Here is a 14,165-nt window from a genome sequence, read left to right as displayed (position 1 = left end):
TAACTCCTCCAAGACTGTATTTCATGACTATATGTAAAAAGATGTGTCCTGTAGTGGATGTGTCAGCAGGTTCATATTCATGTCATACAGGAATTTCCTGCTTCTAAAAAGTGTTTGGATTCCAGAGCCCCTTTCAAGTACTGCTTTTGTTTGACTCTCCATTCTTTTGATATAAATACAAACTCTAACCTATTTTAGGGTCCAGATTTACTCAGTACATCTATTAATATCACATTGCTTCAATTTACCTAAGATGCCACAAATTCTAACTGTGGTACTAAGAGCTGCCTGATAAATTGAATATACTAAAAATACAGTAAGAAAGGCCCTGATTACTTGATACCTTTTTTCCTGCATAATTTGAATTTTTAAGCCCTCTTGTTTAAATTCTAAGGTTTTTGAAAGATATTCTTTTGTTATACAGATGCAACTTTGCAAAGTAATTAGTCATAAAAGCAAAACATGCTGTTTGTCAAAGTTGCCTTGAATCATCCGTGCTCCTAGCCAAATTATGTTCCTGTTACTTACAGCATGTGACTTAATGGCACCTTTATTTTCTTTCAGCTTTTTCTTGGAGAAGAATATGTTTGAGTTCTTCCTGAACATCTTGCGTCAAAAGTCAGGTCGTTATGTGTGTGTGCAGCTGCTGCAGACTCTGAACATCCTTTTTGAGAACATCAGCCATGAAACATCCCTGTGTAAGGACACACTTCCAAACTGCTTAGGATGAAGTGATCTAGATTTGATTGGATTCCCTTTCATTCAATGAAATTTAGTCCTAGTAGCCCTGCACAGAACTATGAATTGCTAACAGTCTTTTAAATTGAACACTACCAAAAATATGGTGTAAACCGATTCCACAACATCTTTGAATGTAAATTTTCAGTGGTGCAAAAGCTGTTTTTTGGTACAACAAGCATTTACCACATTCCAAGGGATTCCTTAAGTCAAAATAGTTGTGATCTGAAATGTTCACTTGCTGCCACAGGTCATGTGGCGAAACTCTGGTGTGTAATTTGTACTGTAACTGTTCTGACATCATTGGTGCTGGCAGTCAGCCACAGGAGGTTCCTTCAAGGTTTTTGGCAGAATACATAGAGGATGGAGAATAAATAATTTGAAGTATTCCTCAACTGTTATGAAAGTCATCATCAAGCCTTGGAGAGTTGGGAGTTGGGGAGGAAAAGAGTTAAGTGCTATTAGCTGCAGAGCTTACCTGGATTGAGGAAGATGAAGTATATTCTCAGTTGTCTTGGTCTTGGGAGCAAAGACCTTTGTGGGATGCAGATCCTTTATATTAAGGCTCAAAGGCACCACTTGTTTGGCTCAAAATTGTGATCTTCAAGCATCAGGTTGTTGCTTTCTAGCTGGCACTTTATATACAGCCTGTTACCGCAGCAATCTTTTTTGTTAACCTGTGTAAATACTTTTTTTTTTCAGACTACCTGCTCTCTAATAACCATGTGAATTCTATTATTGTCCACAAATTTGACTTTTCTGATGAGGAGATCATGGCATATTACATATCGTTTTTGAAAACTCTTTCCCTGAAACTCAATAATCATACTGTACATTTCTTTTATAATGAGGTAAGTAAAGAAAGTTGCAGTATAATGATAAGAGGACTTGAATTAGAAATTGATAGGAGTGTGGCACATACTCTGCTTAGTCTTTTGTCTCATAACGTCTTGCTTTTATAATGGCCATACCAGTGGTTGTGAATTTGTTTGTGAGGATCTCTGCACGAGCATGGCTTTGTCCTCTTACAACTATAATAAACTAAAAATCTGGAAGTTAGTGTTATAATGGATCATTTCAGTAGTTTTCAAGTCTGCTTCTTTGAGAATTCAGCTTGTTTATGCTTTCTTTTCTAGTGCTTTCATAAACAGGATCTTTTTTATTGCATCACTTGGTTCTGAGAGGTTTTAGTCAAAGTCCAAAAAGCTGAGTCAAAGGGCAAAGTTGAGCTGAGTTTTTCCTCTCTACACTCTGCTTTCTGCCAGAAGAGGGCATGAAAGCACTGGCTATGTGTGCAGCTATCCTGGGAAGCTCTGGTGCTTAAAGCAGCTCATTTTAATGCAGAGCTACACATGCAGCTGAATGTGCGTTCTAAAATCATTTTGATTACTTAAGTAGAAGGTAAAGATGCCAAGTTAATATAGGGAAAACATAATTTATACAGAATCCCAAGCCATATTCTGTACATGTTTAATGAATATATATTTTCTTTCCTCTTGTTGCAGCACACTAATGATTTTGCTTTGTACACTGAAGCCATTAAATTTTTTAACCACCCCGAAAGCATGGTCAGGATTGCTGTTAGGACTATAACCTTAAATGTCTACAAAGGTATGCTTTTTGTATATTAAAAAAGGTATGTGTGCAAATCTTGTTTCATTGTAGTTTAATTTTCACTTATTTATCTTTGAGGGTTTTCTGTCTGTTTTGTGAGACTGAAAAGCTTAGCATTTTGACAAGTTTCAGATACACATTTTTTACTTTTGTGACAACTATCCCAAACCTGCAGTATGTACTTGTAAATAGTATTATTTTCTCACCAATGAAAGTAGTTTTAAAAAAAAACCCCAAGTGTCAGGTATACACGAGGAACTTTAGCTTCCCTTCCAAGAGAGGTCAGAATGTGACTGTATTTAACAAGTAAACAAACAAAAACCTGAAAACCAGAGAGTTTTAAGAATATAAATTATCTTTTACTCATGAAACTGAGCTTTCTGGTGTATGAAGCAGTAACCAGCATCACTCCCTTTTGGATTGGTAGTGCATTAAAATGACTGTAGAACTGATAGGTGCTGCTGTCGCTCCAGTCTCAAGAGGAGCTGGACCATTCCCAGAGGTGCTCAGTGAAGGCCAGGAGGCTGCAGCCTCAAACTCCTCTGCTGGGCATTCCAGTAGGACATAAAGAAAAAACCTAAAACTTCACTGTGAGAGTAGTTGAGCACTGCCACGAGTTTTCCAGAGGAACTGAGGCATCTCTGTTGTTGGAGCTCAAAACTCAGCAGGGACCTCAGTAACGTGGCTGAACTTTGAAGTTAGCCCTGCTTTAAGAATGTCTGCTCTAAACCCAATGTCCAAAAGTCACTTCCCCCTAAATTTTTCTTGGGATATTTAATATTTTTAATAAACTGTTCACGGTATTCTCTGTAAAGAAATCATTTATTTCAAACTTCTATCTCTGAAATCAGCATGCTATAAGGCAATATGTATTATGCAATATGTTCATGCAGGATTTCTTGTTCTTTAGTCCATCTTAAGTTAAATTACATGTTGAATTTACACAATCTTCTGTCAGTGAGGAGAAGTGGTTTGACAGTCTTCATAGAAACATGAGGTCTTTCTTAAAACAATGAACTGTTTACTTTGCAAATGACTGGATAGCCTGCATAACAAATAGGGTCTTTACAGTATTGGCTGCAACACTTTTTCTTGTATAAGAAATCAGCACTTGGTACTTGCCTTCTACTTCAAGGAACTGTAAGTGCAAATATGAGCTCAAAAAAGAGTAGATTATAGGCTTCATATCCTATTTGTGGTATATTTATGCAACTAAGTATTTTTTTTTAATTACGTTTCTAGAATTTTCATTGAATGTTGTAGTGATATAATGGTTAGAGTTGAAAAGGCAGAGCTCAGATGTTCAGGTTTGATAATTTTCTGACTACCTGTTTGCATATATTCTGCTCTAACTGCTACCCCATAAGTTTTAGTTTAGATGCTTTGTGCTTTAGCATTTTAAACCCTTTTAGAGGATGTCACTATCCCAGTTCCTAATCCTGTTAACTGTTGTCTGTTTCTTTTGCCCTCCCTTCACTGATGATTCCTGTGTTCCTTAATGCAGTGTCATGTAAGTCTAACTAGCTTGACTCTCAGCATTACTGCTTTATTCTTGCGCTTCTCTCTTCTTTTCAATAAATAATGTGCTAAAAGAACCTTTCTGAATTCCACTAGATTTATTTTCAGACATCTGTAAATATATCAACATTAGGCTCATTCAAGCTAGATAAGAATTGATGTGATATTTTTGTAGATTTCCATTTCATGCCTAAGAATGTGTCAGGTGTATACTCATATGGAAAACTAGCATGTAATCAAATTCAAAAGATATTTTATTGTATTTCTTAAAAAGCAATACAAAATATTGGCATCTGATTTTTTCTTTTTAATGATTTCTCTTCAGTGGACAACCAGCCTATGCTGCATTACATTCGAGATAAAACTGCAGTTCCTTATTTCTCCAACCTCGTCTGGTTTATTGGCAGCCACGTGATAGAGCTGGATAACTGTGTGCAGACTGATGAAGAGTAAGTTTTTACAATGCTGCCTGTTGAATGCAAATGCTTTTCTCAGATGTCAGTGGTGTCCTTATTTTGTCTGTAGTAGTCCAGTTAAGGTAGTTTCTAGATGTGTTCCCATGTAGACAGTTCAGACTTTTCATTCTTCAAAGTTTTTTAGTGATTCTTCAAGGAAACAGTGCTGTGTGCCTGATCTGTGCTGCAATCCCTACAAGTAAATTAGTGTTTGCGACAAGCCTTTTCTTGTCTTTGTTTTGTTCTGCTAAAAACAGCAGATAACCACAAGACACAACAGGCATTTGTGCTTCTCAATCTTATAAACTTTGTCTTTCTAACATCCTCTTTTCTTTGTGTCATGTCATTAGAAGAGCTTTCTGAAAAGGTTCTAGGAAAATAGATTTAAACTAGAAAGATTATGAACTGTCAGACCTGACATGACAGTGTAATATTCCACTATCAACTACAGAAATACTTTGTTGATTCAGGTTGTTCTTGATTTGTCTTGCCACCCCACCGTAGAGTGGCCGTGTGTTTCTTGCTTTCCTAAAGTGAAGAGGTAGGTGTTAAATACAGCACCTAATTCTTCTGTCATTTTTGGAAAAAAAACCTTCTCATTTTTGTAGTTGGCTTGTGAAAAGACTGGCAATGGAAGCAAAGCTTTGTAGAAACAGGTCTTGTGAAAAGTTGGGGCAAAAACTTGATGTGTGCATCCTAAAGAAAATACAGGCAACTGTTTAACAGTTGCATTAGTTGACTTCACTGAAACATCTGCTTTGGGCAGTCTGCCTGAGCCAGCTGATCCGTGGCAGGGATGTACATTAATTTTTTCCCTATCACAATTGATCACATATAATTTTTTATTTCTGCTCTCTTTTCAGGCACAGAAATAGGGGCAAACTGAGCGACCTGGTAGCAGAACATCTTGATCATTTGCATTACCTTAATGATATCCTTATCATTAACTGTGAATTTTTAAATGATGTGCTGACAGACCACCTACTTAATAGGCTCTTTCTTCCCCTCTACGTGTATTCATTAGTAAATCAAGACAAGGTAAGCTAATACCTGCAAACAGTTCATTCTCAAAGGTGCTGCTTGCTTTCAGTGTGCAGTGTGATTTGGGCAGTAGGTATATGATGTGTGGTTTACATGAAACAGCTTAAATAAGGTGGCTGTAGAGGAAATAGCCTGAAATGCAATTCAAGAGCATAGCACAGCATTCAAGAGCACACCAAAGAAATGCTGCTTTGGGTGACATGGTGGTTAAAAGCTCACAGTAGTGGAGACCAAGAAGAACTGCAAATTTGGAACAGGGTTTAAATTTCTGTGACACTGGGAGATGTGTGATTTCCTTTTCTGATAAGCGAACTTGTCTTCTGGCAAAAGCAGAAAAAGCAAATTTGCCATGATCTAAAAATCTATCCATGTAGAAAATACAGGCTTCAGGGTTTGATACTAATTTCTTCTATTTGTAGAGAAGCTGTGTTTTAATGTGATGTAGCTGAATTTACATTTAAAGTATAGCCTTTATATTAAGTGGTGGTTTCACTAAAACTGGTTTTTAGTGAAATAGAAAGTATTTTTTTAAACCTGCACAGGTTCCTGCATTCATTTGTCTGTTGTGGGTAATATTTCATGCAATCTGAATAGCTAATTAGCAGTCTTTAATGAATGTTAACTGAGAAGAATTTTTGAACTAATATTAGCATAGTGAAAACCAAAGTCCTTCTCAAATGCTCACCTGTTTAAGTTACTGAAGTGACCATGAGAGACAGTAACTAATTGCAGTTTTTTAATCACGGAAGACTGAGGGCTATGCTTATTCAGAGTCTCCATTTCAAATAGTTTACAAGTAGTGAATGTTAAAGAGCTTGATGCTTTCTGAATATTTTTCAGCAGAATATGGAACAACGCACGTTTCATTTAAAATAAAACATTAAACCATATAAATTCTTTGTAAAATAAGCATTTTTCATCACTTTTTCTGTAGGGTGGAGAGCGTCCAAAAATAAGTCTCCAGGTTTCTCTCTATCTTCTTTCTCAAGTAAGTATTTTAATATTTGTCCTGTTTCAGAACAAACTTTGCAGTACTCTTGTGGTTATAAAACAGTGTGTTTTCATCATTTTGGCAAAACCATAAAAGAAAATTCATCAAAACAAATTTCTAACCTTTCAGTTTTCATTAAGAAAAAGAAAGTAAAACATTTTTGGCAGACAATTTGAGTTAATGTCATTTTTCTGTGGATCCCATCGCCCAGGGTAACCTTTAGAGCATTTCAAATTGCGTACATGCCCTGACAAATAAAGTATAATAGACATGCAACATGCTGGGTCAGAACTTGGTACAATGGCAGAGGAAATTTACCTAGATGCTGTATTGCATTTTGAATCTGCTTAAGCTATGGAAAATCTCGGGTTTGAATTTTCCTCTTTGAAAACCCAAACCCCAAAAACCACCACTACCAAAATCTCACTTTCTCACAATTCACAATATGAATTTCATTATGCCTATAGCTTAAATCTGTAATTAAGTACTTACTTCTTACTCATATCAGTTCCACCTCCTTTTCCTTCTGGAATTCATTTTCAGATTAAGAATTCTACAGTAGATTTTTTTGTTTTGTAGGGAAAATTCATCTGTTGTCCCTGTAGTCTTCAGTGCATTACTATGAGATTGATTTTCTTAAATTACATTGTCTGAAAATAGTTTTGACTTATGTTCATAGAATTTGTACTTCTTTTTCTTTATCTTAGAATTTTTTTAGTACTCATTTTATTGTGATCTGGCCCATAATTTCATCTTTTTGTTAGAAGCATGGGGTTGGAGATTTTTTCCTAGGAAAATATACTTTGATGCTCCTTAATTTAAACCTAAAATATTGTGGTGGTGTGAGGGTTATTTACCACAGATAAAACTGTGGGAGCAGCAGCTTCTTGTAACCAAAGGGATCTGCATTATACAGTTGTGACCTCTTTTAAAGTCTTTGCTTTCCGTGGAAGTATCAACAAGGTATCACTTCAGGATTTGTATCTATGTTCTTCATTCTCTTTAAAGAAGAAAATGGAAGTAGTCATAAAGAACTGAGAACAAATTTTGTGTATCAGAATGGGATGTGATAGAGAAAATGAAGCGACTGTTTCTGTGACTGGCAGAAAAACATCTTCTCCCACTTCTTTTAACCAGGAGTTCGTCTGTGGTGGGGTGGGATCTGCCAGACCTGCTGACTGTTTCTGTTTCTGACACCAGGCATGTGCTCTAGGCACTGCTCTTATATTAGACACAAGTGCTTGAGAGACTGATGCCAGCACCTGGAAATGCACTGCTGGGATTTCTCAGCCACTGTGACAAAAGGAGCATGTGCTGTTCTTGAACCAGAACAGGCCTGTGCACAGTCAAGCAACACTTGCTGAATTGGCGGAAGCTCGAGTGATTTGGAGGTTGTTCAAAGCACTTTTGAAGTGTGTTGTGACTTTAAAGTTGTATGTAGATCTCCACTACATGCTAATAATCACTTCCCTTTTGGAGGTCTGGAATTCTTCTGACTTTAATCAGAAAACCTGTGGAGAACATTTAGCTAAATATTTTCAAAGCAGTGATTAGGTTTAATGACTTAGGAATGATTTGGGAATTTTACAGCTAGAACCACTGATAAGGGATCCAGCCTTGATATTCCTGTGAAGGGAATGGATATAAGCTGACAGAAAGCTATTGCAGTTGGACCTGAGCTGGTCTGTCCAGGAGCCAGTTGTTTGCTGGCCCAGACTTGTAAGCCTTGGCTCAAAATGGAGGAGTCAGTGTAAACACAGAACTCTGGTAAAGCACCAAAGCACTTGTGGTCAAATGCTTCAATGCTCCAGGCATTATGGGCCTTACTCCTGTGTTCTGCAGCCATTGTGTAGCTGACACTGATTTGCTGCAATTTCAGAGCCAGAAAAGCTGCTTCTGATCCAGCTCAGCCTGGTGCATGGCCTTTAGTCATGGATCACTGCACAGTGATTGTGTGCACAGAAGTTTCTGGAGTCTGGCCAGTTGTTGGCACACAGGAAGGTCTGGGGATGCTGTGCACCATAATCAGTTTGTTGTTTCTAAAAAAAAAATTAAATTTCTGGAATGATTTTGATGAGTTTCTTGCTAGAGTATCACACAACTTTCCTTTCAAAGGTGTTGAAGAGAAAGAATTTACACTTCTCAGGAGGAAAGAATATAAAGCATTAGTAAAACTAGGTAGCTTCAAAGGTAGAGAAAGATCAGATACCCTTGTCTCCTTTGTTTTAAAGTCAATTTATTGAGCTCTCTGTTATCAGTTGTACTTATATGTAAACTAAATATAGCACTTAACAAGGTCTAAAGTATGTTCAGCTAGTGAAATTGTGAAACTGTATTCTATAAATATGTCTGATGTTTTTTCTGCTCTTCTTTCAATAGGTTTTTCTGATTATACATTATGCTCCTTTGGTGAACTCCTTGGCTGAGGTTATACTCAATGGGGACCTCTCAGTGTTTTCTTCTAAGGTTGAGCAAGATATACAGAAAAACTCAGTAAGTGGCCAACTGTTTGAATTTTTTTTTTTTAAGGCAAGGAAGATTTTTGAAAAATAAAAGCAGGTATCTGGAAATTGGTAAGCCAAGGTGTTTGTGCTTAGGAGATGAGAGCAGCAGCAGACTTTTTGTTGTTGGACCATCATTTTGATGGGAGACTTCTGTAATCCAGTCTTCTGTGTTCAGTTTTTATCTGCCCTTTGGTAGTGAAATAAAAATTATTCAGCACACCTTTCCTGTGAAATTTCCTCGTGCAACTTATAGTAGAAATGGGAGACTTAAAAAAAATACCAGGCTTAGGATTTTCATCTGAATATTCCCAGTGTTTTAGCAGTAAAACTGATCATCTCTGGAAGCTGTGTGTCCGTGAGCATGTGAGAAGAGAGACCAGCCACAGAGAGAAGGGAGAGTGTTACTCTGTCATTGTCCTTCTACCTTCACATTTAACCATGGGGAGATGTTGCTAGATGCTGATGCTATTGTTACTGGTTTTCTAGGTGTCATGTTTTTAATATTTTCCCTTTTGTTGTGGCTTTCACAGTTTGTGTAATGCTTGTTACCTTTTAGAGGCCTATTTTGGGCATGGTAACGAGTAGGGGGGCATGACCTTACTGTAACAGACCTCTGACTGTAGTTCTGTCCAAAAATTGAATGTGTCCCCTACTGGCTGACTGGCCAGCAGTTGCTGACTGAATGTTTAATTTATAACAAGCAATAGATTGGTTCTTACTCACCTCCTTCCTAGCAGTAGCTGTATCTCTGGGAGTTTCAAGGAGGGAGATATGTTTCAACTCCTCCAAGATACATCAGCTTTTCCAGATTTCTTCCCACTGGGCGTTGGAAACTGTGTGGACTGATCTTAGCTGGTAGCTTTTGGGCTCTGGTGTTTTGTTCTGTTGACCTTGGTGTTTAGAATCTAACCTTTTTTAGAAAAAACTATGGTAGAATCATAGAATTGGCTGATTGCTTTAAGATAAAGCAATCTCTTAGTTATGTTAGCAGAATGTCAGACATTTCCTAAGTGCATACTGAATGTTGTGTGTCACTTGTGCAGAAAAAGCTTTGTTCCTCGGAAATTTGTGGCAAGAGGGTGGAGTACCAGTTGTTACAGAAGTGAGATTTTTTTTCCTGTCATGGTTACTGTACAGAGTTACAAAATACCTATAGCATGTGTTTGTGTGCTTGCACTTATGTTAGGAATATTAGGGGTTTCCTATAGTCTGCTGTTCATCTCTTAATTTTGTAATACTATTTAGGTTGCTGCTTCTTACTGGCCTTTAAGATGTGTCCTCTTAACGTGTAAACTGGGGGTTCTGTTGTACCTGAACAGGTACTAAACAGGAGAGGTGTTGTCCTCCTGCAGTAGACCCTTGGAGAAGCTGCCAGAGGTGGAGCTGTGTTCCAGGGAGTGCAGAGCAGTGGGTAAAGGGAGAAACTTCCATGGGAGAAGCCTTAATTTGTAGTAACTCAACCATATTGTTCAGTGAAACCATGGAGGGGAAAGCCCAGAAGCCCACTGGTGGAGGTTGGTTTGTGTGCAGGAGTGGGGTGCAATGTCCAGCAGAAGAGCTCCATGGCTTCCAGGGAGGGGAGCCACAGAGGGAGCTGCTCTGCAGGGCTGTGTGGGAACTGCTGCTTGGGCTTCCCTGCTGATACAGCTCAGTGCAGGGGGGCTCAGGTCAGCTGTACATGAAGGCACATCAGGGATCCTTGCAGGGTTATTGCTGTGGTATCTTCTGTTGCAAAGAAATTGCAAACTTCTGTTGAATACTGAAAGCTACTTCAGAAGTTAATTTAGAATTGTTAAATAGAAGTGATGAGCAATTTTTAAAATTTATTTTAAGTCTGAATGTAGAATTTTTTTTTATTAAATCGGATCCACATTTATCATTTACTGCTTCCTTTGTGTTCTAATTTATCTTGATAACTGTTCTGATACTGTCCTAAGCTTGTTGTTGTGGGGATGTCTGTGTATTGTGGTGAACTGCAGCTATTTCTAAACCCTCGCTCTGTACCTATCACTGCTCATCTGTTGTAACTGACATGTCTTGATATGCTTAAGTTGAAATGTAACTGTCAGTTTCTAACTAGCACATAGTTTCTAAACCCAGAAGTGAGTAGAACCTCATATCTATAGTCATCTTTCTAATAAGATAAATTAAAGTGGAATGAGATATGGAGTAAGGACTGAGTTCATTACACACAGAGTCCTCTTGCTGGGACACTGAGTAAAGAAAACTTCACAAAAATAAAAGCTGAGAAGCATCACAGTTGCTGTGTATAAATGCAAAATACCCTGAGTTATTTAGGGCAGAGAGCAGTGGTAGTTCTCACGAGAGGAACAAGTGATACTGTTTACTGTAAATCAATTTATGGAAAAAATGACCAGCAGTTGTAACTGGTGATATCTTAAGAATTGGCAATAACCTACCCACGGAGATCTGCTGAACGTCACTGGCAGTAGTGATTGCCCAGGCTCCATTGAACAAGTTCTCCGCATCATTCCATATTTTTTCACTGTATTTCTGGTTTTGGGCATCATCAGAAAAAATACAAACCCTTATGTCACAATGAGAGCTGAATATGTATAGACAGCAGAATGTATTTAAAGTTGTCAGATATCACACTAAGGTTTACCTTACTTCCTGTGAGATCTGTTTTCCTGCATCACTCACATGTGGGCCACTTCTACCTAGTGCATGTTTCTTCTTTAACCTACTTTCTCCTTCCCGTAAAAGGTGTTACTGGTATTGCCTTATTTTACCATCACACATTGCACAAGATAAACCATTATTGAAAATGTGGTTAAAAGACATTTTAAAGATAAACTAACAGTACCTCAACCTGTATAATCAACTTATAAACCAAATGCTATCTAAAATAATTTTAAGTCTGATTTTAGAATGTTTTAATGATACAGCCTTGTTGCCTTTAGCAGAACAGAATATTTCTGTAGGGTTTTTTCTACAGCATTCCTTCTTGGAGCAAACTATAGCTCAGTGTGTACAAACACATCACTGTCTGCTGGTGTCTTGTGGTATTTTGCTCTTGTGACTGACAGCACATGAGAAATGCAAGGTTGTTAAGTACATGCTTCATAAAGAAGTAGCTACAAGATTCTAGGAAGCAATGCAGAAGTAAGAAGTGAATGCAGAAAGGGGAAAATGTGTTATGCAAGTTGCTTGCTACTTTTCTGGTTTTCCCCTAAATAACAGGACTTAAGGTGCTCTTCCCTTTTCTTATGACTTTTCTGGCCAGAAGCCATCAATAAAGGTAACCTGGTCATTTTATAACCTTTCTGTGTTGCAGTTGGATCACACAAAAAATGCATCCAAGAGGTTATAGAGGGATATAAGTGTAGTAAATTTTGTATTATGGGGATTTTTTGGTATTGTAAAATAGTCTTCCCACTATGTGGTTTGTTTCAGTGCCAAGTGTAAATTCACTTATGCAATATTTCTATAAAGCATTTGCAAAATATCAGAAGATTCAGAGAATCATTTTGGCCTTTTAACTTGGAGACAGCTTCTTCTCTGATATTTTCCTAATCTCTTATGTATAGATGTTCCTAACTAGGCGAAGGGAAGGATTTTTTCAGACTTTTCCCCAGAGTTTCTTTGATGCAGTCATCTTGAGTGCTTGTTGTACTGAGTCACCTAAGGCAAAGACTGTAATCTGTTTGGTATTTACTCTAGTCTTACTTCTTTCTCTTGCTTGCACTTAAGTTTTTAACCCTTTAGGCAGTGAGAGCTGAATCTTTTTGAGGTTTTGAGCTCTGGAAGGTAATGGGGTTTCTGTAACTGTCCTGTTTAGTGCAAACCTGGCAGAAAGCTCCAAACCATGTGTTTCACTTCTCAGTAACAGAGAGGTTTGGCTGATTAGTGCTTATTTTGTACTCTGGTGATCAGTTGGCAGGCAGAGGGGAGCTCAAACAGCACAGCTTAGGAACAAGCTGCAATTTTAACTGAATTGTTAAAAACCAAATTTGTTACTCCTTCTATTTGCAGAGCTTCTTGTAGCATCTTGGTCACTTTCTATAAGAATCCATTGTTCTGTGTTGTTAGGATAACACATTATTGGAAATACTTCATTTCTTCTGGGAGAAATTTGTTATCTAAATTTATTTTCTTGTTCTATAAATTTATACTTAGGAAAATGAGGTGTTGGCTTGCTATCCTATCCTGTGATAACTTTGTGTAGAACACAAGTAAATTAAGTCTAATAAATGAAGTTGAGTTTTCCAGACTTGATAAGTCAATGTCTGGAGGCCCAAAAAAGGTTAATGACTGTTATTTGATCCTGGTTGATACAGGAATTAGTTTGATATTGAGGGAAGCATAAGACTTCAAAAAAAGCAACCAACCCAAAATCTCACAGCACAGAGCATTCGATTTTGTCCTTGCTGCTTTAAAAAAGTCCTTGCACCTTTAAAAGGGGTGTATTTCCTATTAATAGCTGCTCTCAACACACATGTAGGATTTTGCTGCCTTTATCCTTTTTACAAAAGGTGTCTGAATTTTATGTGTAATATGTCTCACGCCTTCCATTTAAAATTTCTGGTGATGAATTAGGTAGTTCTTGCATTGTCTTGTCTCAAGAAGGCCTACTTTTTAATGATAGATCTTTGAGGTATGTTACTTTGGGGATAGCTGTGCTACTGATGATTTGGTATTAATTTTTTGTATTTTAAAATGGATTTTATATTTGTGGGTAGTGTGCTGATTTACATTTTATATAAACTGAAGTTTCTTTATCAATTACAGTTAAAAATGCTGTGCTGTAACTCAGTATACACTCTTCAAATTTACAGGCAAAGTCAAGTATCAGATGTTTCATAAAACCCACAGAAACACTTGAGAGGTCTCTGGAAATTAACAAACAGAAAGGGAAGAAGAGGGTGCAGAAAAGACCCAACTATAAAAATGTTGGTGAAGAAGATGAAGAGGAGAGAGGATCTGAAGATAACCAAGATGACCTTGATAAAAGTAGAGGTACAGAAACAAGTTCAAAGGGTGTAAGAACAAGCACTGAAAATGAAGGTGAGTATTCCAGCAAGAAAAGGGTGCTTACAATTTAGTACTTTTGTTTACTGATGGAGCTGGCTGTGATTAGTTCCATGATTTGTTCTCTTGCTGCACTAGGTGAGCATGGGACTATGACATTTGTTTAAGGCTTTGGCTGGATTTTTTTCTCATGTTAAGTCAAGCTGTGAGAATGTACTTCTAATCTCATTAAAGCTATGGAAGTGTGTTCATATCTGCCTGTAGGCCTTGGCCCTTATCACAATGCATACCTTGCACCTCAGTGTTCATGGC

The 14,165-nt window shown here is 37.5% G+C and overlaps 1 protein-coding gene across 8 annotated transcripts in view; it reads left to right on the top strand.

Moving 5' to 3' along the window:
• CLEC16A (C-type lectin domain containing 16A) overlaps positions 1-14,165 on the top strand; it is a 60,136-nt gene that overhangs the window by 6,583 nt on the left and 39,388 nt on the right. For 5 of the 8 annotated variants that reach the window (XM_030957941.1, XM_030957938.1, XM_030957943.1 and 2 more), the window contains exons 3-11: positions 565-698; positions 1,441-1,589; positions 2,244-2,349; positions 3,857-3,862; positions 4,196-4,319; positions 5,189-5,363; positions 6,301-6,354; positions 8,737-8,850; positions 13,661-13,889. In XM_030957941.1, the coding sequence (XP_030813801.1) occupies positions 565-698; positions 1,441-1,589; positions 2,244-2,349; positions 3,857-3,862; positions 4,196-4,319; positions 5,189-5,363; positions 6,301-6,354; positions 8,737-8,850; positions 13,661-13,889 (1,091 nt within the window). The remainder of the gene's footprint in view (positions 1-564; positions 699-1,440; positions 1,590-2,243; positions 2,350-3,856; positions 3,863-4,195; positions 4,320-5,188; positions 5,364-6,300; positions 6,355-8,736; positions 8,851-13,660; positions 13,890-14,165) is intronic. The other 3 variants (XM_030957946.1, XM_030957942.1, XM_030957939.1) reach the window with 1 other exon arrangement.

Source organism: Camarhynchus parvulus, chromosome 14 (genome assembly GCF_901933205.1).
Source record: "Camarhynchus parvulus chromosome 14, STF_HiC, whole genome shotgun sequence".
Taxonomy (NCBI): Eukaryota; Metazoa; Chordata; class Aves; order Passeriformes; family Thraupidae; genus Camarhynchus; species Camarhynchus parvulus.
The sequence above is the reverse complement of the archived record's forward strand: the minus strand, read 5'-3'. Positions and strand labels throughout refer to the sequence as shown.